The 27133-nt window shown below is 46.6% G+C and overlaps 1 protein-coding gene across 2 annotated transcripts; it reads right to left on the reverse strand.

The window, feature by feature from the left end:
* Window positions 1–1176: 1176 nt before the first annotated feature.
* Window positions 1177–25977, reverse strand: synpo2a (synaptopodin 2a). 2 transcript variants are annotated; one of them, XM_029252279.1, is made up of 5 exons: window positions 25764–25977; window positions 14932–15083; window positions 12965–13557; window positions 8226–11377; window positions 1177–1980 (listed from the first exon to the last, which is right to left on the reverse strand). In XM_029252279.1, exons 1-5 carry the CDS (start codon window positions 25917–25919, stop codon window positions 1552–1554), a joined length of 4482 nt encoding a protein of 1493 aa, XP_029108112.1. In that variant the 5' UTR covers window positions 25920–25977; the 3' UTR covers window positions 1177–1551. The 2 variants fall into 2 exon arrangements, with proteins under 2 accessions (XP_029108112.1, XP_018615259.2); XM_018759743.2 differs by lacking the exon at window positions 1177–1980 and having other exon boundaries at window positions 5790–11377; window positions 25764–25974.
* Window positions 25978–27133: the final 1156 nt, after the last annotated feature.

Here is a 27133-nt window from a genome sequence, read left to right on the forward strand (position 1 = left end):
CGTTAATCACGCTCTTCCACGGCCACCAAGACGCTCCCCTCCGCAGCCTCCGCGGAGTCGTCGAACAGCCTGCGGTCATATCGCGCTCGGCCAGGCTTTGCCGCAACCTTACTCCTCCACGCTGATGTTCCTCTCCAGTTGTCAGAGTCTCCCACGGTGTGACCCTCGTACCGTGACTCTCTCTCCCCTCCAGCAGCTCGCTGCCAACATGCCTGACGTGCCCTTTGCCCCGTTCTTCTTCCCACGTCTTTACTCCTCTGCCGTCAAGCTCCGCTTCGGTCCGACATCACGCGCTCATCATGCAGACTCTGGTTTATGCTGATGCTCTGTTACAGGACCACAACAGAACCGCGGTAACCGGCTCTGCTCCACAGAGACACTTAATAACGTAATGAATTCACTTATGGAGGCAGTTGTTCAAAAGCCAAATTTCTGTGAAACTTCTATGAAAGTGATGTCATGATGTGCTTGTTCTCCGGAAAAAGCCGTATCTGCCATCCGGTCAATAGGTGGAGAAGACCTGTGGATCGTCAGGACTGAGTCAGACCCTGGTGGGGGTGATGAGGATGACCGGATCACCATAACGTTTCATTCAGATTTCCTGTCTTCCTGCCCCGTGTTGTAAGAGGCAGTGCGCAGAGTCGTCTTGTCAACGGTCAAAGGAGTGACCGAGTCCAGATGTTGAAAATGGACTAAGACAAAGATCTCTAACGGTGAAGATAACTGCAGTGTCGAGATTCTTGGCAAACACACTTATTGACCTTATGCAGCTGTCAAGCTCGTGCCAAAGCAAGGATGGGAATAAACAATTTGATCAGTTTGTTTTTTCAGGCTCTGGGGGTTGGAATATACATGCTGCAGTCAGAGAGGACATACGCAGTGACCGCTGTCTTGAGGTGCAGCCTGAGGTGATGACCTCAGCAAAAACAGCATCTGCTGCAAATCCATCATAGTCTGTGTGTGCATCTTTCAGGAATCGTGATCCTGCATTTTTTGCACCACCCAAGTAATCGGGGTCTCGTGAAGTTTTAACACCTCGGTCTTCTCAGTGTCTTTTCCTAAAACTTGTTGTGGGCAGCAGGACACACATTATTATTATTATTATTATTATTATCATTATTATTATTGTTGTTGTTGTTGTTGATTACAGTGATTGATTTCATTTATACAGCAGGGCAAATTTTACTTAATTGATTTAGGGTATGTACCTTGATCAAGGGCACTACAGCAGAAGACGAGAACTGAAACCCAAGTCCTGTGAATGGGAGGGAGCAGGTCCAACCACTGCGCTCCCTGCTGCCCATATGAACAGGGTGCTAAACTCTGGAGATTCTGGTCTCGGTCTATAAACATTTTCCCTTCCAAAAAAGAGACGGTATCTAGTATCTGTAGTGCTTTGAAATACTGGTATCCTCTCATCACACAGCAGCGTCAGTGGAGGTCAGAGCATTTCTGGATGGCCTTGTGTTCCAAACCCAGTCTGACCCGCAGGACCTTCCGTCACACCACTGGAGTTGTGTAAGATGAGGCTTCCAGCCTGTTGGCGCCGCATCACCATCTCCAGGCTGCGCTGTATGTGGATGTGTAGCTTTGCTGTTTAACAGGCCTCCAGCGGGGGGAGGCATACGGAAGAGGGGCGGCCGGGGCCGACACGACGCTCCTAGCGGGAGACGAGAAACTCGCCCGCTCGGGGGCCTCACAGGACACCCTGGCCTTCCAGTCCGCTGGCGGCTCTGGCAGGGACTTGCGGCGGGCGGCGGACGTGACGCAGCTGGCGATGAGTTGCCGTGGGCTCTGGGAAGAGAAGGCCTCATCAACCAGGCCCAGCGGGTGTCTGGATGCCGCCTCCCAGGGGGTCGGGGCCTTGTAGGTTTTCTCCAGCAAGGGGGCCCGAGCGGCGGCGAGGGAGCCGTACTCGGGACTAGAGGACGAGGGGACAAACGTCCTGGGCAGAGGCAGAGAGCAGCCCAGGTCGAGACCCTGGAAAGAGAAGCAGCGGAGAAGGTCGGTGCCCGCAGAACGTTTTTTCATCAACATGTTTACATGAACAGGACGACATGACGAGTCTCATATGAGAAGCCTTAAAGAAACACATCACCCGTGTTTGCTTTCTCCCACCCCGTGTGGTCAAGACTTTGGATATTTTCTCATCTTTCATAATGTGTTGAACTTCTGCAGGGAAACAAATTCCACAGATTTGGCTTTCAAATCGGAAGGCCGTTGGCGCAGTTCCCAGGGGCCCTGCCATAATAGCCTTGAGCACGGTTCTTTACCTCAGCAGCACAATAACAGAATATGGACAACTCACTAGCTTTTCTACACCAACTGAAAGAATGAACCATAATGGAGAGCAATTAAAAAAAAGCTGGTGCACCTTTCACAACCGTCAATAAGAACCATTAAATTATCCGACTCCGGTCTCTGGGGTGACTTACAATCTTTGGTTTGTCCACTGAGCTACTTACACTGATTTACCCATTTAGAGCATGGTGTTTTTGAATATTTTTGATCATGGGTACTACAGCAGCAACGGAATTCAAACCTGGGTTCTTCGATTGCAAAGCACTTTTATTTTACCTTTCACACCTAACACTGTAACTGTGTGGGTCCTTATAAACTGGGAAGAAGGGCTTTGTGTGGGCCAGCGTCTCGGGATTGTCAGGAAATGGAATTTGGTGGTAATTTGGAGTAACTATGGAACGCAGCACTGGGCATCCTGGTGGCGTATGCTGCCCCCATCTGGGGCCTGAAGGTCAGCGCCGCTGTGGAAGCCCACTGGACGCGAGAGGCTGACTGACGCAAGCTCTCGACGGACAGCAAGCGTGTCAAGACATTTGAAAATGTGAGTGAGAAAGGGCAGGGGATACGCTCAGCTTGTAGCGCAACAAAGTATAAAGGGCTTAGGTGCTCGAATCGCCCTGGTGCAAGTAAGAGCAAAGTTTAGAGCAAAGATGGGAGAGCACGTTCCGACTTACCGGAAAAGCGTTTTTACTTTTCAGAAACACCGGAGTGCTCTCCCATCTTTGCTATAAAAATCGGTATCGCCAAATCTTTTATCAACAGAGCAGACATCCGCTGAAAAACAGGCTGCAAGAATGTAAAATCTGTCATTTTGGAATTGAAGCGCAAAGTTCGCTTGTACACAGTGCAAGTTTCAGATGAGCATCGCTGTCAGGAAAATAAACTTTGCCGTGTCTCTTTATGTGATAGAAAAGTTCTATTCTGTTAAATGACGTGCCCCAGTGACCCTTCCACGACAGTCCCAGGTGCTGTGGGGCACATGGGGAGATCTCACCAGGGTTTCGGTCTGGGACAGATGTTTGACGATCAGCACTCCGCACATCTGTGCCACCAGTCAGATTATTCCGAACTACGCAGTTAAATCCCTGCGTGTTGCTTGAAATAGAAAATGGGGCGACGCAACAGGCGGGACACCGCCCACGGCGAGAACAGAGCGGGGAACTTGGAAAGGGCTTCGGTGTCTCATCCAAGCAAGGAAAGTGCCGCGTTACCGCTGAATCAGGTTCTTTGGTGTTTGCTCTTTTTAAAAAATTAGTTTTACAAACAACTGCAAAGCGAAAAGAATGCCAGTCCGTTCGAATTCGCAGAGCTGGGGTGAAGGTCACCAGGTTACAGTATTTCTTGGGTGAGGCCATATAGCTGTCTAATAAGCATCAGAAGCATGTCCGGACACTGCAGAATTCCTTTCCTCAGTAGAAACTGTCTATCGGAGCTCAAACTGGACTTCTGAATAAAGTCCACTGTGACTCATTATGTAAATCAGTTTGTATGGAAGGTGTCAAACTGTGGAAACAGTGTCGTGGAGGTTAAGAAGGTCCAGGACAAGGGCCTGCTGCAGGGAGGCCACCCTACCCTGCCTTCACCCAGGACATCTCAGACACCCTGGACTGATCCCTCAAAGCTTTTTACTTCATTTTTAGATTAAATTCCCCTTATTATCCAGCATGCTTTTCCCCCCACTCACAGAGCAGCAGTGAGAAGTGTGAGCACACCCGGGCAACACCTGTATGGGATGAATTAGAGAGGTGAGTAAATTCAAAGTGACCCGACAGCGTCCGACATATCTGAGAAGACAAGGAGCCTCATGTCACCTCCTCATCGAACTTGCCCAACCGAAACCAAAACTAATCTCCACCTAGTGGACTCACACCTCCTTCCCACCAGTGTTGCACTTCAACAGTTCAAGCGTTTAACAAAGTTCCCCAACATCAATAACTGATCTGACAGTCAGCTGCACTTTGTCTTGGAGCCATTTGATGGCAAGGGGTTATTGCAACACTATACAAATCCAGAGCATCATTCACACTTTAAGTATTGAAATGTTTTGAAGAAAAAATAATAATTTCAGTACAAAAATAAAAGTTACAAGAGGTCATGAAAACATGACCGAAAGGCAGATGCGGTAAGAACACTGTGCACTTTTAATTCCTTAATGAGAGCCAAGATCAAAGTTTTCTCAAGAAGCTTCCAGCAAGACTCAGCTGATATTAAAGCTGTCGCTGAAACACTAGTTATTAAAATAGAGGCCCAAAGCAGATGACGCAAGAGGGATACACATTTGGGACGGCAGTCATCGTCCAAACAAAAGTGCTACTGAGTGAGGTCATCGCTGCCAAAGCACCCTGGCCACCAGTGACTCACAAGCAGAGCATTTATGAAAAACACTTGGGTTCAAATTCCTCCTCCTGCTGTAGTACGCTTGATCAAGGTACTTACCCTGAAAGGCTCTAGCGAAAAATTACCCAGATGTATAAGTGAGAAAATTTAGTAAATGCAAATAGTTCAACAATAAAATTTATTTGGAATAAATGTATTTGTGGAATAATAATGTTATGTACCATTATTTATGTATCTCACACGTGTCTCCAAAGAGGAAATGTAGGACTTGTTTATTAAGCTACTTACGATGATTTACCCATTAATACATCTGTGTAATTTTTAATACATCCATTCAGAGTACGCACCTTGATCAAGGGTACTGCAACAGGAGGTGCGATTTCTGCCTGGCCCCTTCAGACTGTACATTTAATAGCTCTTACTACTACATCACCTGCTACCCTATCTTTTTATTTACCCTAATAATATTCAATGATGCCACTCATATTTAGCTGCTGACTACTGCTGTTAAAATTTATTTTCTTAACATTACTAAATACACGGTCTGCAGAACCTAAACTTACACATAATCAATAACTTTGCATTTATGATACAGTTACCTCCCTGTGCTCTGTGTGAGATGCAATCACTTGTAGAACCTGGATAGATGGTAGGTGTACTTTGTGGGCCGCTGAGCCCCAAGAACATCCTACAGAAAGGTACCACATAACATTCTTTTTGAGCAAATGATGGACAGTTTGAACTAATTTGTTAAAATGATCATGCTGTAGAAGGTTCCAGCTCAAATGTGCTCCTTCATTAATACATTAAAAACAGATTATCATTCAGGCTGTCAGATGAGGTCAATGGACGTTTTGAAATGAAAATATCCACTTTTATCAGTTAGATACCTAAACTGCACATAAAATTAATTATCAGTATCAAAATGGTACTAATTATAGAGTAGCCCCACAATTTGCATTTATAATGTAAAGTCTCAGTAAACCATGAATACTTAAATTGTGCATTATTAGGATTCTGTGGACTGTTAAATCTACATTAAGTTTCAGGTCTTCGTTTCAACAAATTCAGCTGACAAGTGGCTAGATTTCTTATTTCGTCAATCTTTTAATGCACAGTGAAAGGTATTGGTCAATAAACATTTAAAGCAAGCGAGGGGGTGATATGCTGGGAGGCAAGACTAACAAATAAAAACAGTGCTCTGTGATTTTGCAGATGCCAGTGATGGAGGAATAAAATAAAGCATGAAATATAACAGAAGTGAACACATTCAAATGGCATGCAGGAGTGAATAACCAAAGAAACTCAAACGGAAAGAGAAAAGGTGTTTAATGTCATTGTGGTAAAGCTTACAGAAAGTGATCAATTGAAAGGAAAACAAACAAAAAAAAAAAATACATAGAAATAGAAGAAGGCAACAGATTTGACCAAAATATCGAATTAATCTAAACAAACAATTAATGCACTTTATCACAAAGCTGTTCATTCATAGACAACTCATTCAGAGCCCACCCTAACGCACACACAACTGAGAGCAAAGTTTAAATTCTGAACCCTCCCACAACATCACAAGTAGAGAGATACCTAAAATAACAGCACACTGCCTAAGTGGGGTCTACGAGGAGGTGGAAGAAAACTGTACACAACACCAGCCTGGAAGGGTGCATTGACCCTTCACACGAGTATGATCTCCACCTCTCTTGCTCAAAGCTCTAGAACCATTTATAAATCACATTTCATAATGTTCACTCTTATGCAATAAGTACACAAATTCAGCAATAAAAAAAATTGCTAAACGCTTAAAATCAGCTCTTACATCCTGCTGTCATCCAAAGACAGGTCAACACAAATATACCATCCTTTAAAAAAAATATGTCAGACTGAACACTCTATTACCTGGAGCCCTTGTTAACGGTTCCTCCTCTAAAAAAACCAGAATTAAAAATTGTGGTTTTAATGTCATACACTTTACTTTTCAAGATCTCAGGCATCACGTCCTTCCACCATTAAACAGAGTTTAAGCAAAAAAAATTACATGCAACAATTACATGCATCTTCATGTCTTCTTTCAATAAAAAAAACCTATTTGTCACCGTTTTCCCTTAACTTTTCAACGTTTTTGATGTTCTTTTGCTTTCTATGTCTTCTCAAAATAAATGTTTCCCTTCCTCAAGCCTTTATAATTACATTCCACCTTAATTCTCACTGTCTATTTTTGCAAAAAGGAGCATCAGTCCTTACAAATTAACACTTTCCACAGCACAAACTGACGATACAATTCCTGGCCAACATATGCTGCATGCCGACTTCAGAACTTCAGTCTTTCTGCTCATACTCCCAATAAACATGAAACAATTCAGTCTCCAGTATGGACCTCAGCACATGCTGTCATTATCATTTATACAGTCTCCTTCTGAGAAATCTACATAAAGATGCTCAATAACACTTGTATGTTGGAGTGTCCACCAAGCTTTCTTTCCATACAAAGGAATAGATTTTTGAAGGCAAAATGTCATCAATTTGCCTAATAAAAAGCAGTGCAATGAAATCCAGTTAAAAAACACTGAGAAAGTGTGTTCTCAGGATGTGTGAACATACAAGCACTGGACTATTAACTGACTCCTGTAATCATTTTTGAACCTGGTGACCAAGTTCTCAATAACATGTGCACTAGGTGCCATTCTGAGCACCTCGGAGCTGATAGTTTGACACATCACTACCCACAATACCCATCACTCCTGTGCTGCAGACGCCGGCTTCCACACCTGTGCCGCTGACTTTTTGGCAGAGAATTTAGGCCGTGGGGCCACCTGAGGCCCGGCACCAGTGACAGATGCTGGTTTTGGAGGAGCCTGAAAGCTGGGAACCATATAGGCATGGGAAGCAGGTTGAAATGACAGACCTGGAGTGGTTTCATATGGAGGGGTCTGAACTGCTTGATAAGATTGAGGTGGAGCTGCCTGGTAGGGAGAGTTTGGAGCTTGTTGGAAAGGAGCATTTTGATCATGCTGGTGGGGAGGGCATGTTGTTGACTGGTAATAAGGGTTCTGAGGTTGCTGGTAGGGGCTGGTAGGAACTTGGTTATAAGGGGTGTTAAATGTTGGTTGGTAGATATTAGCAGGGCCTTGGTGATATGGACCATCTTGCAGAGAAGTTGATGGACTAGCCATCCTGTAAGAGTGTGGCTGGGGCTGTTGGGCGTATGGGGTGGTAATGGGTTGGGCAGGAGTGAATGGCTCATATCTAACTGGTTGGCTTTGAGTGACAGGAGCAGGTGTTGGGGTTGGGGCTGCTTTTGATGGTGGGCTTTTTGCTTCCACAGCTGACCCATATATGAAGAGGGAAGAATTCAGCTGATAGGGTTGATGTTTCATCACATCCAGAGCATGGAGAGGTTTGGGAGCTGTTCTCGCTTTGCCCTTGTTTTTGGTGTTTGAAGATGGGGTAGAAGGTGATGGCTGCTTCATCGCTCCAGGGGGATAAGAGGGAGACTGAATGGGATTGTATGCCAAGGGAGGGGGTGCTCTTATATTAGGTGAATACTTCCAAGAACTGGGCAAAGAAGGAGTGGGTGAGGATGATCTAACCTTGTTTGCCTGCACTGTAGAGGAGTCCACAACAAACTTCTCCATACGAGACTGCCTCTTGGCAAAGAGCTCTGCGCCTTTTCCTCGCAGGGCGGGCATTTCAAAGGCAGAGCCAACTCCTCCAGCTACAGAGAGGTTTCCTGTTGGTGCGGAAGATCCTTGAGTGTAAGAGTTCATCCTCTGTAGGGGAGGAGCTGAATTGGATGGACTTTGTGGTTGATTCCAAGTTTTCATGGGCTGATGAGACACTGTGTGAATTTGGTTTGAAGCCATGAGGGCCTGCTGTGGCTGTGGAGTCCAGGTGCTCATGGATGGCTGTGATGTTGCATGAGCAGGCGGTTGTGCAACCCAGGAAGGGGGTTGCTGTCCTTGACTCAGAGCTGGGGCCCAAGGGCTCACTGGTGGTTGTGGTTGTCCACGATGAGGAGCTAGGCCCCAAGTGTTCACCGGTGCCTGTGTTGATGCCTGAGCCTGGCCCGGTGAAATCCAAGGAGGATGTGACTGATTTTCACTCTGTGCTGGAGCCCAAGCATTGACATGAGGCTCTCGATGGGTCAGAGGGGCAGTTGAGGACCAAGAACTTATAGGTGGTTGTTGGTGTGTTTGAGGTGATGAAGCCCAGGATGGCTGGGGTGGTGCCTGTGTTCCGGCTGGAGACCAAGCATGCATCGGTGCTTGCGGCTGAGCCTCCGGTTGAGCCCGGGGCCAAGAACTGACGTGCAACTGTGACTTTAGCTGTTCTTGTGGCTGTGCTGGTGAAATCCAAGAAGGCTCTGCCTGTGCTTGAGTTTGGACAGGAGCCCAGGAACTCGCAGGTGCCTGCTGTTGCTGTTCAGGTTGAACTTGAGACCACGAACTCACATGAGAATGTGGCTTTGGTGGCACTTGTGAAGCCCAAGGTGCCTGCTGCGCTGACTGAGTGTGAGTTGGTGTCCAAGTATTCGCTGAAGTCTGTGGTTGTGATTGAGGTTGAATCCAAGTACTCACATTTGATTGAGACTCTGGCTGAGGAGGCTGCGTTTCAGATGGTGTCCAAGTACTCACATGTGGTTGAGACTCTGGCTGAGGAGGCTGCGTTTCAGATGGGGCCCAAGTACTCACATGTGGTTGAGACTCTGGCTGAGGAGGCTGTGTTTGAGATGGGGTCCAAGTACTCACATGTGGCTGAGCATGTGGCTGAGGCTGGGTTTGAGATGGGGTCCAAGTACTTGCATGTGGTTGAGTCTGTGGCTGGGTTTGAGATGGGATCCAAGTACTTACATACGGCTGAGACTGGTTCTGTGGCTGGGTTTGAGCTGGGGTCCATGTATTCACTTGAGGCTGAGGTTGTGTCTGAGGGTGAGATTGAGACAGAGTCCAAGTACTCATGTGTGGTTGGGACTGTGTCTGTGGCTGGGATTGAGCAGGTATCCAAGTACTGACATGCGTCTGTGGCTGTGTCTGGGTTTGAGATTGAGTGCTGGAACCCTCGTGAATCTGTGGTTCTGCCTGTGGCTGTGGTGTGGACTCCCAATCACTTTCAGCTTTATTTGGCTGTTCTTGATTCTGAGGTGGACTCTGCATTCCCAGCTGATGCTGAGATTCTGGCAGACTTCTAGCACTTACTATGTCATGCAGTTGTGGGGAAGGTGACTTCTCAGAAATTGCAGTGGGGGCGGCAACTGGGGCAGGTGGAGGACCTTGGGCTGAAACTGATTCAAAAGAAGAAGCAGCAGCAGGGGTAGAAGATGCTTGAGTGAGTTCAGTGTGTTCTGGATGAGAAGGAGCCTGGTCACCAGAATCAGGTGGAGGCGACCATGGTGGGGAAGCTGGATTGATGATGGGCTTTGGGGCAACTGGCGGGGGAATCTTTTGCTTGACCTTTGGAGACTGCAAGAAATTACATGCTTCTGCACCCAGACTAAGGTAGTCTTCTTCTGCTCCCAACTCAAAGCCTGCCTTTTTATTACTCTTGTTCAGGAGATTCAGAAGCTCAGGATTTGGGGACACCTTAGGAGGATCTTTGAAAGTAAACATGGGTTTTGAGGTGTTCCTCCTTCTGGTTTCCTGCAGGATTCCTGTCCTGATCGCAGGAACAGAAATGCGCTCATCTCGTGAGGCTATCTGTTCCCCAGAGACTACTGGAGACCAGCCTTGAGACGGGACAGTGCTGTATGCTAGTTGATCTGAGCTGGTGACATCCCTTGATGGTGAAAAGGGGGTCGGTGCTTTGTTCTGCACCCCAGAGAAGGGTTTTGCTGTTCTGTTGAGGATGACAGTGGATGATTCACTTGCCTGGTGCACCACACCATTCATGCTATGAGAATATTGCTGAATGTGCTGCTGTTGGCAACGTTGCTGCTGGTAGTCCTGTAGTTGGTACTGTTGCTGTGGCTCATAATTCTGCTGCTGGTATTGCTGCTCTTCTTGGAGCTGCTGTTGCTGTGGCTGCAGTTGTGGCTGTTGTTGAAACTGCTGCTGTTGCTCTGGCTGTTGTTGGAAGTGCTGCTGTTGCTCTGGCTGTTGTTGGAAGTGTTGTTGCTGTTGCTGGTGATGCTGTTGCTGCAGGTTGACATGCATGTAGATCTGGCTATCTACGGACTGCATGTAGGACCTCTCTTGCATATGGTAAGGTGCTGTCATCGACATGCTGGTGCTCTGAACTTCCTTGACCCCTTCCACTGGTATCCCCTTGCGGCGCATTTCCTCATGCTCAGCTGTGATCTCGTCCACCCTCTGCCTACGCTGGGCAAACATCAGGGCCCCTTTGCCCTTGGTTTCAGGCAGGTGTTCCATCTCTTCCTGGTCCTCAAGTTTCCTCTCAATCTCCAGAAGTCCCGTGTCCCAATCAAAGGTCACAAGGCTGCCGCTGCTCTGGGCTTTAGCGAAGATCTCCTCGTCTAGCTCTGACTCGCTGGTGGCCAAAACGGTGAACTCGACTGCGTGTTCCTTTCCTCCCTCTTCACCTTCGTTGCCTTCGTCCTCCGGTGCGTCGTCGCCAGTCCCGTAGCTCACAAGCGTAAACTGCTTGGCCCTCTGCCGATGCTTCTTGAACATCAACACCCCCTTGTTGTTAGGGTTGGGTGCTGCAGTCAGGAGCAGAGCAATGCGCCTACATTTAGACTTGGCCTCCTTCACCTGCTTCTCTGACTGGCTCTCACTACGCCTGAACCCTGGAGGGCAGAAGGGGAAATGGGGAGGGGGCAGAGAGAGAGAGAAAAGTAAAAGTATGACACTAGTTTAGAAGACTGCTCCTAGTGGCCTACTTTACATCTACATGAAGTAACCAATATTAATAGCGCTAGCACCCAAACTAACCACAAACCACTTCAGAATGATATGGGTGCAAAGAAGAGATAAGAGATGCCTTATATCATCTTAGAAATCAAAGATCACACTTTGAAATCATCAAACTTTTCAAATACACTTCAGTTAGACATTTTTATCTGAATTACTGAAGAAGACTTCGTAATAATGAGCTTTGTATAAATCTATTTTTCAGTGTTAATGTACTGGAGAATACGTGAGTAAAAGCAAAGGTCAGAAAGCATACAGTATGCTTTCATAATACCATAAACATAACTAAACTTTAATAAAGCTATACAAATAACTAACTTTATTAACTGCTCTCTGTTCTTTTTACTTTCATAATAAAAAAAAGCTAATGCCATGGATCTGTAGTCCCAACTCTGCTGTTCGCTGGAATCATGTGGCTGCAGTTCAGGCTTTAACTGGTGTGTTGGTTTTATATTGAGATCCACATAAATCAAACACCATTGCACTCTTGACAACCCACAGATGAGCTGAGCATAAAGGCAACAGCAAAACAGAACAGTCCTTCCTTTAAATTAGACTTTAATCCACCATCAAGTATACGGTACAGCAGTCGTGGAATTGCATACAGTATGCACTAAGTAGCACAAAAGGCTCACCAAAAATAAATGTTCAACACATACAGTTGATATTTCAGTATTTAACACAAGAACAACAGATGGGAAGGTGACGGAATATCTATACAAGTCCATATCTGTAGTTCAACGAATCTCAATGGTAATTAATCCACACTGCACGACCGTGCCAAGAACATTGACCCACAACACGGAACATGGCTACAGCAATAAGACTGGCAAATGAACGTGACAATAAAGTCATTTAAAAAAATTGAATCTGACCATTTTTTTCCCGACTAACCTCAGGGTCTTGAAGGCAGCACGAGTTAAGGAGGATACTTTTTGCTCTAGTGGGGACACGCAGTTTTAAAGGATCAGATGTCGCAGCGGAGGACCACATGTCTGTGTCCGTCAAGCATGCTCATGCAGGCATGGTCAGTGCGCTCCCGTTTTATTCTTAACCACGGCGGGTCGACGTACGGGGCCAGCCGTCATGCACCTGCCAAGCTACGCTTCGCCCCCGGTGGCCAGGAGCTTAAAAGGAGCTAAACAAGGGCCCCTTGGTGGCTAACTCCACTCGTGCGCACTTCCGCATCTCCTTTCACACCACCATTGTGACATATAGTAATCATAACCAAACAGAATGTAATTGAGAAAGAAACTTATCCTTCCTGCAATCCTTCTGCTACTGTTTTGATTGTGCACCTTTGTACATGTCAAGTTCAGAGGACGTGTTCCAAGGTGTCTGCCATACCTGCTATGTCACCATCCACAGTCTTATGAAAGCCCTCATAAATCAAAAAGGTGTGAGAAATTAACCACAAATCGGCAGCGACACTGGAGGGGGTCGGAGTGGGCCGGGCTACTTACGAGCGTGCCGAGCACGGTGCTTGTTGGGTTTGCCGGTGTCCTTCTCTGGCTCTGAGTCGAGCTCCTCTGGGGAGAATCCGAATGAGACAGAGGCAAGAGGAACCTCTGAGGGATCGGCTGCATCCTCAGGATCGGCCTGCCCACCCCCCCCTGGGTCCGCCCCCAAGTCCGCTTCCACCCTGTCCCGAGAGTCCCTGGGGTGGCACTGCAGGGTCACTTCCACCTGAGCCAGGGAGGATGGGGGCCTCGCAGGGGACTGCTTGCCGGAGCTGGAGACGTACAGGGAGTGGGTGGTGCTACAGGTGTGGACAACCTCAGCGTTACGTCCTGGGGGGGCCTCATCCAGGCTGTGGTCTGAGAGCGAGAGCTGCAGCTCCACCATGGCCCCCGGGGAGAAGGTCTCCAGCCTGCACGAGGTCTCTGCGTCACTCTCTGCCTCCCCATAGTACGCCTCATCCTGAGACTCGGAGATGTACAACTCCCTGGTGGGTAGTGCCCGGCGGGCCGGCCAGATCTCCAGGGTGGTGCTCTCCAGGTTTTCACCAGTGGACTCTTTGTCCTCGTCTGACTCTAGCAGCTCTTTGGTCCCACACCTGCTCTCGGGACAAAGAGAAGGGGTGTCACAAAAGCCCCCTTGGTCCAGCGTGTCCCAGTGAGTGTTGCCTTAGTCTGTATTTGGATCTGGCATTTTAGCACGATATTATAGTATCGTGGTATAAACATTTACATTTACAGGTTTGTCAGATGCTTTTCTTAAAAGTGATGCACAACTCAGAAGAAACAAAAGTGCACCAACAACAGTGAGCTTTAGACACAGACACAGGATTTTTGACAAAGCATGTGTGCCTGATACCACCATGTTGCTGGTTCACATCCCTCGTGTAGCTCCTACAGAAGTGACATTCAAATATCAAATACATAGCAGATGGTTTTGGACTCGTTTATTTAACTGTCAGGGAACCAGGAGAGGAGAGCCTCTGAAAGAGATGGGTTTGAGACCCTTACTGAATGTTGCAAGGGATTCAGCAGCTCTGAGAGGCAGAGGGAACTCTTTCCACCTATTCGATGCCAAACCTGACAACCTACAGAGCTTCAGTTTTGGACCTGTTATGAGTGGGAACACGGTATAATGGTATGTGGCGTAATAGTATGTAGTGTCATGAACTAGGTTCTGTGGGATCTTGCTGTGAGTCCAGATGGAGAATATAGACAAGGTACTGCACAATCATTGTGCCAAATCATACTGTGTATAGTAAAAGGCAAGAGAGGCGAAGACGAGCTCACAGACAGGAGTGCGAGGGGAAATGTTTCCATGTCCCCCACCTGTGCTGGCTCTGAAACATCTCGGCCCTTCAGGCTGCGGAAGGAGGGCAGTAATACAGAGCTGTGTGTAGATGGAGATCACAGCTTGGTCCCTTTCCAGTCATCACCTCCACAGACCAAAGGACCATAAATCAGATGCAGAATAATTTGTTTAAACAAGTTCAATTGGGTTTTTCCGCCTGACCTTTCCATTTGGCTCAAGTGCTTTCTACTCGGGGAGGGGGGTTTGGGTGGAGGGGGTAATAAAGGGCCCGCAAGCAATGAGGTACTCTGATGCCGTCTCAGCCGATTTATGATGGCGCAACCGCGTGTTGAAAAGGACACGTCTGTCTGTGGGCAGGTCGGCTAGGCTCCGGAGTGGCTCTCTATAACACAGGTTCTGCTCTGCTGCCCACACACAACCCCTGGCTGTAAAGCTGGGGTGTCTGAATGCAAATGAAGCCCCGATACTCCGGTTACAGGCCATCGTTGCCCGGATCAGAACCGCTCTATCAGCCGTGGACCAGGATCTTCACCAAAAAACCTCCCGCAGGTGTGTTCTGCAACACGACCCATTGGGGTGACGCTAAGGCAAGCTTCCTTAACAGTTACGTCTTTCCCCGATGTTCTGAAGCTGTGCACCGCATCCCACGTGCTGCCGTTACCTTTTCACAAGCAGACGCAGGCTGTGGGCAGAGCCATCAGCGAGGGCCATGATTTCCGAGAGGGCGACGTCCGCGCATGGCTGGTCGTTCAGCGATACGAGCTGGTCGCCCTCGGCGAGTCCCACCAACGCCGCAGGCCCCTCTGCTTCCACCTGAGGGAGCAGAGCAGGAGAAGCCGTTGCATGATGGCTCCCCCTTTGAGAAGACTAGTAAAAAACCAAACGGCTTAAAGTGGTTTAAACGGTTTCCTAACCGTTCACTTCCATGTATGAGAAGCATGTGGACTGTGGCCACCCTGAGGGCGGTGGCAGGAAGGACTACAGAAGCTCATTCCAAATAATTTGCTGTTATTCGACAAGCTGCAAAAAGACACAGTTTACCATTTCACCCAACCCTACAGTGCGACAGTAGGTGGCGCAGTGATTAGAGCCATTGCTTTGTACACAAAGAACCAGGGTTCAAATCCCAACTCCTGCTGTGGTACCTTGAACTCATGCTGAACTCGTGGAGTAAAAAAATGACGCTGCTGTATAAATAGTACATGAGTGTAAGTGAATCAGTATTCAACACTCTAAGTCACCTTGAAGAATAGTGTAAAATAAATGAGTAAATAACTAATAATACAGAAGGAATACACAGGACAACATTCATTTGCTTCCTGTGAACATTGACCACTGTCTTCATTTCAGTCTGGACCAGTTTTTTCTGAAATCCCTCCCAGACCATCTCCAATCACAGCAGGAGACATGTTCAGTCTAACCCGATCTGGGGGCAGAATGTACTGCGACAGGTGGTGATGACGTGAGTCGGTGTGGGGTGGGGGGGGGGGGGCATATGATTCACTGTTGGTTTAAAGGACCAGGTCAAATAGTACAGTAGCTGCAAATAAACCTGACAAACCCAAACTAACCTCTGTTTGGCTTTCACACCATGTCAGTGGACACTCAGGGTTGGTTAACCTGTCATTTAACCTTCTGGTTATACAAGTTAATGTGCCATTAAACCATCTTATTTCAAAGGTTAACCTACTAGAAAACCTAGTGCTTTTAAATGTTGACCTACCGCTAGTCCCACAGGCGTCAGAGGCTAATCTAGCATTAAACCACTGTATCGGAGTTTAACCGACCACAAAATCTGCTGGTTTAGGAGAACCTGCTACAGCACTGGGCAGTTCTGGCCCTTGGGGGGACCAGAGAAGTGGTATCTGGGCACCCCCAAGCAGTGCACTGCAAACCACAGCTAATAGAATCTGTCAGGCTCTATAGCTCCCCGACGCGGTTGTAAGAACACACAGCAGAGCTCTTCGAATAAAACAGTCATTTAAGCACTTCCAGTTGTTATTATTTATAGACTCGGTACTCCAAATGATATTTGACCACTTCAAACTATTTTAATCATCAACTGGGTGTCCTTTTCAGCTTAACATGAGGTCATTTATAAACAGGCAACTGTCCATGGGAAACCCAAAGGATTGTTGGAGTTTTTTTTTTTTTTTTTTTTAAATTTAGTTAAAAACTATTTGGAATATGGCTATTCAAAGTCAGTCATACATAATACTTTAGACAGCATTTCTGCCTTTGAGATGATCATGTTGGTATCTAAGCTAAAATAACTTTAGTATCCAAATACATTTGCACATTCAAGGAATTTGACAAGCTAGGAAGTCATTCAAAACAGCACCAAAGCAGTAGGGTAGGTGCAACACTAAATACACCACAAAATTTATATATATCTAAAACCAATATAAAACATGAAAATACATTAAGTAACAGTGAAGTAATACTTTCCTGCTTACCTCGATAATCATTTAAAAAATACTGAACAATGTAAGGTTCAAGCCAAGATATGATGCTATTAAATTAAAGGAAGATATTTCAGGTGTAAAAAGAGAATCCCGTTTCCTGACAGTGAAGTCCTTTGGTAAAATCCTATAATATCCTGTAACCTGTAACACACCTGCGTGGAAGCGCCCGGCGATACAGAGCTCGCCTGTAGTTCAGCGCTCCACCACCTGGGGGCGACAAAGAGCCAAAGCACAAACACTGCGGTTCTGCGCTGCACTTCAATGCGTGTGTTAGTTTCAAGTTTATTGTCATAGGTACAAGTACCGTGTACAAGTATCATGAAATTCTTTTTGAATGCTTCTCCACAGACTATGGACAAGGACAAAGACAACAGAAATACTGCACAAAACAAAACAATCACAATGACAATGAGTAATGCAATAGCAATAATGATAAATAATGGTAACAGCAGTAACAATAATACCAGTAGACAGCCAGAGAACTCAGAACACGGGAATGATCATGCTTAAAGTGACAGTGTAATCTACCAATGTGCCTGGGCGGAGCAGTCCAACTCTAGTTACTAAAGGTTGCACATTAGTGAGTGTTGTATACTCTCAGCTGTTCCTGTACCTAGCAGTGCGGGTTCGAATAGACCTGAGCCGCTTTGCAGATGGCAGAGAAGAGAAAAGTGCCCACGTGGGGCGACTGTGATCTTTCACGATACGCATCGTCTTTCTGAGGTGCGATGTAGGTGTCCTGGACTGCTGGTAGCTGTGTGTCGATAATTCCCTGAGCTGTTTTGACCACCCTGTGCAGGGCTTTCTTGTCCTGTACGGAGCAGCTGTCGCCCCGGGATGTAATACACCCCGTGAGGACGGACTCCACAGCACACCTGTAGAAAGTGGTGAGGACTGTAGCCGACATCCCGGCTTTCTTCAGACGCTTGAGGAAGCGGAGGCGTCGATGGGCCTTTTTGATGGCCGATGCTGTGTGCTCAGTCCATGTGAGTTTGGCAGCGAGGGTGACCCCTAGGAATCTGAAGCTGTTGAACCTCTCTACAACGTCCCCTCCTATTCAGATGGTTGCATGAGCCGTATCCTGTTTCCTGAAGTCAGTTACTAGAGGGAAAAATGCTGGGTGTGTTTTCATCGGTATCCTCAGATTTGGAACCAACTTAATACAATATCACTAATTGTTCTGGGGAACTGAATGTAATTATATGGTACTTAAGGTGTTGGGAATAGTTAAATTGCTTTTGCCTTTCCTAATCCAGGAGGAAATTGCTGGGAATTACACTCTTCTTTGTTTAAGAATATTCTTTTACTCTGTGAACTGCTATTTATCACAGGAGAGGACTATACTTCTCAATAATGTGATTATCATTGTATTTCTGATGGTCCTGCAGAGGAAACTGTGGGTCATTCTGGGACCCCATCAGTGACTCCTTTTGCATTTTCCATTGACCACATTAACTTACAGCTGATATGAACTTGTGCTTGACTTTGGGTAGCGAAGAGGCCATGTTTTGTACCTATTTGTGTTTTTAGCTATTTGTTTTACACACAGAGGCCTTCCCACGCACAGGGAGTGCTCTTCTGGAAGCCGAGGTCATGTACACAACTATAAACACGACCTTTTACGCCAAAGCGATCTGTCAGACCCCCTTAAAAAAGATGGATCTCCCTCCCCAGGAAAAAAGGGTAACCCTTCCAATTCAGCGTAAACCGCACTCACATGTAACGGCATCATGACGGCACATTGAGTAACACCGGTGCCTCGCATGTCCTGGGCTGTGAGTTTGGACACGGGCTCAAATCCAACTTACATGTCCTCCCTGAGTTTCCTTCCACAGTCCAAACATGTGTTTTAAGTAGACTGGTGACTCACAATTTGTCGTTTGTGTGTGTGTGTGTGTGTGTGAGATGGACATCCATCATGTAGCCTTCCTCACACCCTGTGCTTTCAGAACAATAGGGTCTGGACCACCACAACCCTCCACTGGGCAAATTGCTATTAATAATACGCTACCAGATACAAGGGGGGGGCGGTGGCACAGCAGGCTTGGCCTGTACCTGTTCTTTGGTGGGTCTGGGGTTCAAGTCCTGTTTGGGGTGCCTTGCGATGGACTGGCGTCCCGTCCTGAATGTGTCCCCTACGCACTGTATACTCTGGCTCGCCGCAACCCTGCTCGGGATAAGCAGTTTCACTCAATGTGTGTGTGCTTGATATAATTAAGTAAAATATAAAGAAATGTGCTCTGCGTCCAGTGGTCACTGACACTCAAATTTAACATAATTTCACGGGCGCAAGGTGTGCTTTGCCTTTTTTGTCCTATTCAATGACACGGTACTTTTCAAAAGACTTTTAATAAAATCTCTTCAGGGTGCTTCTTTCAGGTCTCCCAGTATGAACGATTTACATAATTCAGAAGCAACATGTTTGTTACAGTGACTGAAAACACAGAAAAAATGTGATTTTGTGAAGATATTTATAGCGTACTTTCCTTCTCGTCTTACACTCGGTTTTTCGATGACTGCCCGAAGCTGGAAAATGATGCTCTTCCTTTGAACTGCATGGACGTTCAGGGTCCCGCATGGAGTCATGAGGGCTCGCGTTTCTTTTCAACCAACCCAAACCACGTGCCCTCGAGGAGAAGATGCTCGTGTTACATTTGCATTAGAATTCGACGTCTCCTAATCTAGCGTGAGCGCCTGAGCTCCACAAACGCGCGCAGATGTAAACAAGGAGTTCCTGGAGCAGTCGGGTGACACACGCGCAGAGCAAACTGTCTGCCTGCGGGAAGAGCTGCTGACAACCACAGGAGCCTGAAAAAAAAAGCCTCCATCTTACACATAATTCTACTTTGTTGATCAAATGGCCTCCGTTGCATTATTATTGTGCCATATGATTACGGGCAATTAATCAGCCTTAAAAAAAGAAACCAGCACAGGAAACTCTGAAATGAAGCCCACATGGCAGACAAGATGACGTCCCTCTGAGCGCAGTCTTCAAACACAGCTTTAAACAATTAGGTCTCCCAGAGCAGAGCAGGCTTCTCCTGGTTGCCAAATAGGTAAGACACACACACACACACACACACACACACACACACACAGAGCTCATCGAAACAGTGCCTCCTCCTAACTCCACTTCTCCTTTTATAGAGTGTTTATCAAAATTGTTCCGTAGGCATATCACACATGTGGTTGTGCTTTAAAGTGGCACCGTGAACCACAAGGCTCATGTGCATCTCTGTGATTGGAGCTCTCTCCCAAGGCTGCTGCTATTGGACCCTAGATGGACTTGGTACATTTACATTTATTCATTTAGCTGACACTTTTCTCCAAAGCTACTTAGAATGTTAAGGTTAAAATTATTTACCCATTTATTCAGGGGGGTAATTTTGCTGGAGCAATTCAGGGTAAGTACCTTGCTCAAGGGTACCACAGCTGGAGGTGAGGCTCAAACCTGCAACCTTTGGGTCCATAGGCAGTTGCTCTAACCACTACACTACCAGCTGTCCTGGATAGTTTGTTCAAATAATATTATTCACTGTTAATTAACTCATTTGTTTCTCCAACACGCTTTACTACGTGAGTTTCGTACACTAAGCTACTTACACCGATTTACACTTTGTGCAGTACAATACATTTTTATACGGCACCCACCATAAAGAGTGACTAAGCACTTCCCATACGCATTACATAACAAATATCTGCCAGAAAGATTATGCCTTAAAGAAATATAACTGGGATAATAAGGGCAACAAGCAAACAGCTGAATAACGAAATAAATACTTGGATACAAGAAAGAGAGTAATCAACGATGTATTTCATGATGATACATTTACACAGGGAGGTGATTTTTTTATTGTTTCAATTCAGGGTGAGTACCTTGATCATTAGTATTTCAGCAGGAGGAGGTTCCTCCTTTCATTGCGAGGTAACAGCTCCAACCAGTGCATCACTTACTGCCGCTTAATATTGAGGTGCATGAATGGAAAAGGGGGAAAATGATGAGCTGTGAAAGAAAACTTTGATGAAACATCTAAAAAGCGAATAAATAGTTTCTGGGGAGCGAGCGGTAGAATTGGAACTTGTCCGTGCAGCAGGACAACGCTCAGCAAAGCTGCGCCAGCGGTCAAACCTCTTTAAATGATTGTTACCACAAGGCGGTTAGGGGGCGTCAGCACATGTCGCCGAGAATGAAGAACGGGGAACCCAAAGGTACCAGATGTATCACTGCAGCAGCAACACCTGTGTGTGTGTGTGTGTGTGTGTGCGCGTGTGTTATGTATTGCTGAGCATGTGAAAACATTCGTGTCCACAAGCATGACAGCACTCTGTACGTATAAATTAAAAATGCAAACACGTTCCCCGGTTAATCACTTAGCCTTTATGAAGTACTTATCGTATAGATTATTCCTTAAGTTCAAAGAAAAACACAAGATGCGCACACACACACACGCGCGCGCGCGCCAATTTACGTAAAGGCACATGTTAGCAGACACTTGCAAACACACGCACAGATACCAACACGCGCACGCAATCGAAAAGAAATGTACTCGTCATGGGGCACAAGCACACGTTCGCACCGACACTCAGACTCACAAACGGATACAGGCACCCTCGCGCACGCTCTTACACGATGCCAGAGAAAAGGCCCCGCGTACCGTTCGACCTGCAGTGAGTCACGCCTGCACAATCCGCGCTGCTCGGCCAGGACTCCCAAAGCGATCGTAAAAAGAGCTCTCCTTTTAAGGCCAACAGCCTCCCGCCGGCAGAAAGCCTCTGCCGTCCGCTTTTTTGTGGACACTTTCTCCCGAAAAGGAAACGGCGGACGCGAGCAGGCCGACGGCAGCTTCGGAGGATGGAGACGCACAGGGAGAGACAACGGTTGGGATGCTGCGAGCTCTCTCTCTCTCTCTCTCACGGCCCAGGGACACGGGTTCGAAGGTTTCCGTGCCCCCCCTTTCCTCTCCGAGGGTCCTCATTTCCTCAGACGGGTCAGCTGTGTCTTCCAGAGGACGGTCCAGGCGAGGTCAGGCCACACAGACACCGGCTCAGCCGTGTATGTACAGTGGTCTTCTTGCAGAATCACGCTGGATGGTGGAGGGGCTCCGTCTTGCACAACAAAACTTGACCGCCTGTGGTAAAAACTGCTGCAGGGTTAACTTCGCCGATTTACCCGGCAAGGTCCTGTTTAGTAAATCTGTCCCTGGACAACAGCTGCTTCTTCCACAAATTCAATAGAAGTTTAATGCAATCAGCCTAAATTGCCATCATGAACTCCAAGTATGGTCTCAGTGTGTCTCCTGACTTATAAAGTAATAAAGGGTGTGTTTTTCATTCCCAGCTGCTCTTAACTGGCCGCATTTCACCGTCGGCTTCCTGGTTACTCTTATTTATTCCGTTATTTGACAGGGATTATGATTATGCGTGATTATGATATCACAATTAATTTTCCAGAAACACAAACCAGCTGCGCAGTCAGAACTGCTTTTCCGAGATTGTCATCCGACAAAGTGACAACAGCGAAGTGACATCTCTCTCCTGCTCGGTGCAGAGAAAGACAGGAGATATGAGGCAGAGGAGGACAATTTTTGTCCTCAGGATGAGTTCAGTACCAAAATATTCCTGTGACCTCCATTAGACTTCTGCCATCAATCACAAAAACATTCTTGGTGTTTGCATAAAATAACTTTAGTGTTCGCTGGATTGCACCATCGGATACATCCAAGTACCATTCATTGCTGGAAATGATTTGTTCAGAAAAGTGTACACTAAAAACTGTGTTTTCCATGCAGGACCATGAATACAGTGTTAAAGCTACCCTCAAAATATGTCCGAATATTCCGGCATTTATTTAAAGCATGAAGTCCGGGGCGAAAGTAACATTCGCACACATTGTCTGAAGCCGCTTGTGGGGTCACGGCAAGCCGGAGCCTAACCCTAACCCAACTTGGGGTGCAAGGCTGGAGGGGACGCACCCCGGAAGGGACGCCAATCTGCCGCAAGGCACCCCAAGCAGGACTCGAACCCCAGACCCACTAGATAGCAGGCCCTGGCCAAACCTGCTGCATCACCGTGCCCTTAAGTAACATTCAAGTAAAAAATAATGAAGTCACACATTCCCAGTTTTTGTGTCATCAGAAATTTGTGTTGTAACGCTCTGTCACAGGAGTAGCTGCGCTCGTCTGAGGACGTTAGATTTACGATAAACTTTTGATAAGGTTTAGTGCAAGAACTTGGTCCGAGACTGATGTCAATTTAACATTCATTTTAGCAAGAAACCCTAAAGGAGTGGCCTGGTTATTAGCGACAGGGTGTTAAAATATCCCCCACCGCACTAGAGGGCACTCGTCCGAGCAGCAAAAAATTTGTGAATGTTGAAGGGTCTAGTTTATAGAAATTGTTGGAGCCTTAATAAAAGTGAATAAGGATGTAAGATGAGGCCATGGCAATGTGCACAACCGATCGACGATGACCTCAACGTGGCGCAACCCAGCAGAGCAGGAGCTCACGAAGGCAATGGAGGAGAAAAAAATCCTCACGGAAACACATGGCTCACTTGCGTCCGTTCTGCCGAAGTTGCAATTCCTCGTAACCTTTCTGTGAAATAAGAAACACTGACAAAAAGTGAGATGAACACGAGAAGAAGGAAATGCCCTCGTCTCAGGACTCGGCATCCACCACCTCTGATTCCCCCGAGCTCCTGACCTCCTGCTCGAACCCAGAGTAGAGGCGTAACATAAATCTGGGGATTAATCACTGCTTTCTTGTGCCCCTCCAGCCAGTGACTTCATCCTCTGTTTATGTGCCTCTTAATGAGAACTTGAGCCCATTTTTGGCTGCCTCGTCGAAGGACTGGACCTCACACCGAAAAGTATGATTTTACGTCTGATTGCACAAATGTTCTTGGAGAAAAAAACAATCGGCTCCATCTGAATATGTGTGCATTTATGTGTCGTGAGCAATACTGCCAATTTTGAGCACTTCATCTCGTCAACCATATCGGCGTGGATTTCTGGACTCATCCACAACGTAATATGAAGTATCTTCATGCTGTTTACAATTGTGCCAGCAATCCTGGACCTGGACCATATGATTGTGAAGCTATGTTCTCTTACTGTATGTGTTGCTCTGCTGATCAGGGGTGTCCTTGTGCAGTGTGCTGCCATGCCAGGACTAAGGCCTATTCTGTCCCATTGTCCACTACTCTGATCCTAGAAGACAGTCAACTCAAACCAGGTGTTTCAAACCCTAACAGTTGACTGCACTCGTTAATTCATGGGATGGAAAACAGGCAGAAAGAGAAAAAAATAATCAAAACTCCAGAAAATGAGTCTGATGCACAATTTGAGGGACATCTATGAAGGCCTGATGTTCAGCGCCACAGAATGCCCAGGCATCCCAGGAGAGAAAAGGTTAGGTCTGAACCACACTTTTGATTTGGAGCAATATTCTCCATAGAGCCATAATGTTCGGAACAGACGGAGGGAAAAAGAGGACGACCCGTGACCAGATGGATCTTTGATAAAAACCAAACCAGAACTTTCACTGTGGAGCCAGGGATGAGACTGAGGTTATCGTACTTTGGAAACATCATGGGAACACTGGATTCTACAGAAAAGGCAGTGATGGAGGAAAAGATAGAGGAAAGAGAAGAGGATGAGCAGCAACCAGATGGAAGGACTCAATAACAGCGAAAGTTCTTTAACACCAAGGACACGACTGCAACACAGCACTTTCTGAAGCACTGAACTTTAGCAATATGTGGTCAGGAAGAGTCCAGATCTAATCAACAGCACTTAGTAAGAACCACGGCGCCGACAGCTGACTTTTCATGCTGCATTTCCCTCGTTCATTCATCTCTTGAGGACGTTCATACTTAGAAATTCATCTGTCTGATCTAAGTTCAGGACTTCATCAGGTCTCCTCCTGTGCTGAGAGATACGACGGCTCCTCTACCAAAGGCAGAGGTGGTGCACGGTGCAGAGGAGTAATGCACAAAGAATTACAGCTATATCATTCATACTGTTGTCAAGGAGACGGATTCCTGAAAACACAGAGTGGGAAACACAGAACCTGTCCACCCAGAGGAGCTTCACTGCAGTGAGAGTTCTTGCTGGAGCCTTTTCTAGAAGGTTCCTCACAGAGAGCCGGGCGGGAGCCCTCCATCCAGCCCAAGGTCTCCCGTGGACGAGATGCTCAGTCTGTGCGTTTTGCGCACCGCATTCCACCCAAAGCCCGTCCGCGCTCCCCAGCCGCATCCACGTGAGTGATAGCAGCGCTCCTGAGCGCGCGGCTGACCTCGCGCTGCCTTTACCATATAAGGTCTGACTTTTTATCAAAAAAAAAAAAAGAAAAGAAAGAAAAAAGAAAACTGTCTTGCTGCGACCAAGCGACTCTGGCACTGGAGGAAAAATCCAGGCAGTGGAGCAGTGGTTCAGATTTTTACCTGTGACTCCTTGGTGCGAAAACTTTAATGAACTTTTATAGCTCCAGTCTTCAGCTTTTCCCTCTGAGCGTTTTGCGGTTTTGCTGTGTTTGTCGGTTTTCGGCTCACTTTACATGCGCTGAAAAGTCGTCGAGCGAAGTGAATTTGGGTATCACACGTCGGGGGTGTCAGTGGAAATGTTAATTAATGAGAAAAGGGCGAAAGGGCTCAGCGCGGGAAACGCAGAGCACACTGGTTACACAACTAATTGCGCCATTAATTACGCACGTAATAATTACAGTACTGAGCTTCTGTGACCTTTTACACCATGGATGAACACATTAGCTTTTACCACGCTTGACTGCTGCAGGGTTCACAGCCACAACGCCTCATAATGCTGTGTGGAAAAAGACTGGAATAATACAGTTTCCGCACTTACTCTCATTATTCTAACATTTTATTTTCTCACCATTATAATAATTGTGATACCTGGGAAAAGGCGATCAATAACAACAATAATAAAACAAACAAGAGGAGCAGCAGCAGCAACAACAGCAATAATAATAATAATAATAATAGTAATAATAATGAGTCTCCGGGTCCTACCTTGTCCACCTTCACAGATCTGGGATGCTCTCCGTCGTCTCTCACACTGAAGCCCCAGGGTGGTCCCCCACTCAGTGTGAGGCACATATAGTCCCCTGCGGTGTCCCCCCTAGTGTTCCCCGTGGTGTCCCCCCTGGTGCCCTCCCTGGTGCCCATGGCGTCTCCCCACCGCGAGCCCGTCCCCCGCTTTGCGGACTGACTGACCCGCCGCGCGCTCGTTATACCCGCTCTGCGAGGGCCGCCCTCACCCCCCACCCGCCCAGGACCCGCCTCCTCTCGCCGGGGCTTTTAAAACTCTTTAACAGTTCATTACAGCCACTAAAACTGATATGACTAACTCAGTCAGCTAGAATGTGGGACGTTTCCTTTTGCTTCCTTAAATCTATTAGATTACAGTCCTATTTTTTTAGGCAAATGAGGAATATTCGGTTTATCCGTTCGCTGTCACTTAGGAACAGGAACATGATTTCCTAAAAGAATCAGCAGCTGAATCATCACTTAGATTTTACTTTCCTCTTACCCTACAATGAACAATACGCGAAGATACATTTAAAAATCTTACAACTTTCAGCTGACAGCTCCTCGTTGACTGAATTAATTACATGATCAAGTATTCTAAAATCAAAACAGAGTCTACTGGGTTTAATTATTAAATGTGACACGTTGCTGTAACGACTATCAATACTGTATATATCCTTCTCTTTAAAATAGGACAAGAGTTTAGTTACTCACACATTTTCTGAACCGCTTGTCCCGGGTCGCGGGGAACCAGAGCCTTCCCGGCAACTCAGGACGTAAGGCCAGAGGGGGAGGGGACACACCCAGGACGGGACGCCAGTCCATCACAAGGCACCCCAAGGGGGACTCAAACCCCAGACCCACCGGAGAGCAGGATCCGGGCCAACCCACTGCGCCACCGCGCCCCCCGGAGTTTAGTTACTCAACACTTCATAAGTTTACTATTCCATTAAATGTAAAACAATGTTATACATGCAGTCAAATGGCTACTAAAACAAATCACTGTACTACAGTGAGGATGGAGAGTATTCTTCCAGTTTAGTATTCTGAATGGTGATGATGATGATGATGATGATCATCGTCACAGTTTCTTGTTCTATTTGGATCAAGTGAGAAACGTGTTGAGTGGCAAAAATTAAACTTAATTTCACCCACGTTAAGTACGATTTTATATCTTTACAGATCAAATCTGCATGTTCTGTAGTGTAAATGTACTGTACTACTGTATCTTAAATGAAGATGTGCTTTTCTGCAAACGTATATGTGCAGTATAGAGACACAGTACCGTGATGGCAATATAAATGTAGTTATGTACATGCAGAGTAACTTAAATGCACTGCAATATTAAATAT

This window comes from Scleropages formosus, chromosome 5 (genome assembly GCF_900964775.1).
Source record: "Scleropages formosus chromosome 5, fSclFor1.1, whole genome shotgun sequence".
In the NCBI taxonomy this organism is placed as follows: domain Eukaryota; kingdom Metazoa; phylum Chordata; class Actinopteri; order Osteoglossiformes; family Osteoglossidae; genus Scleropages; species Scleropages formosus.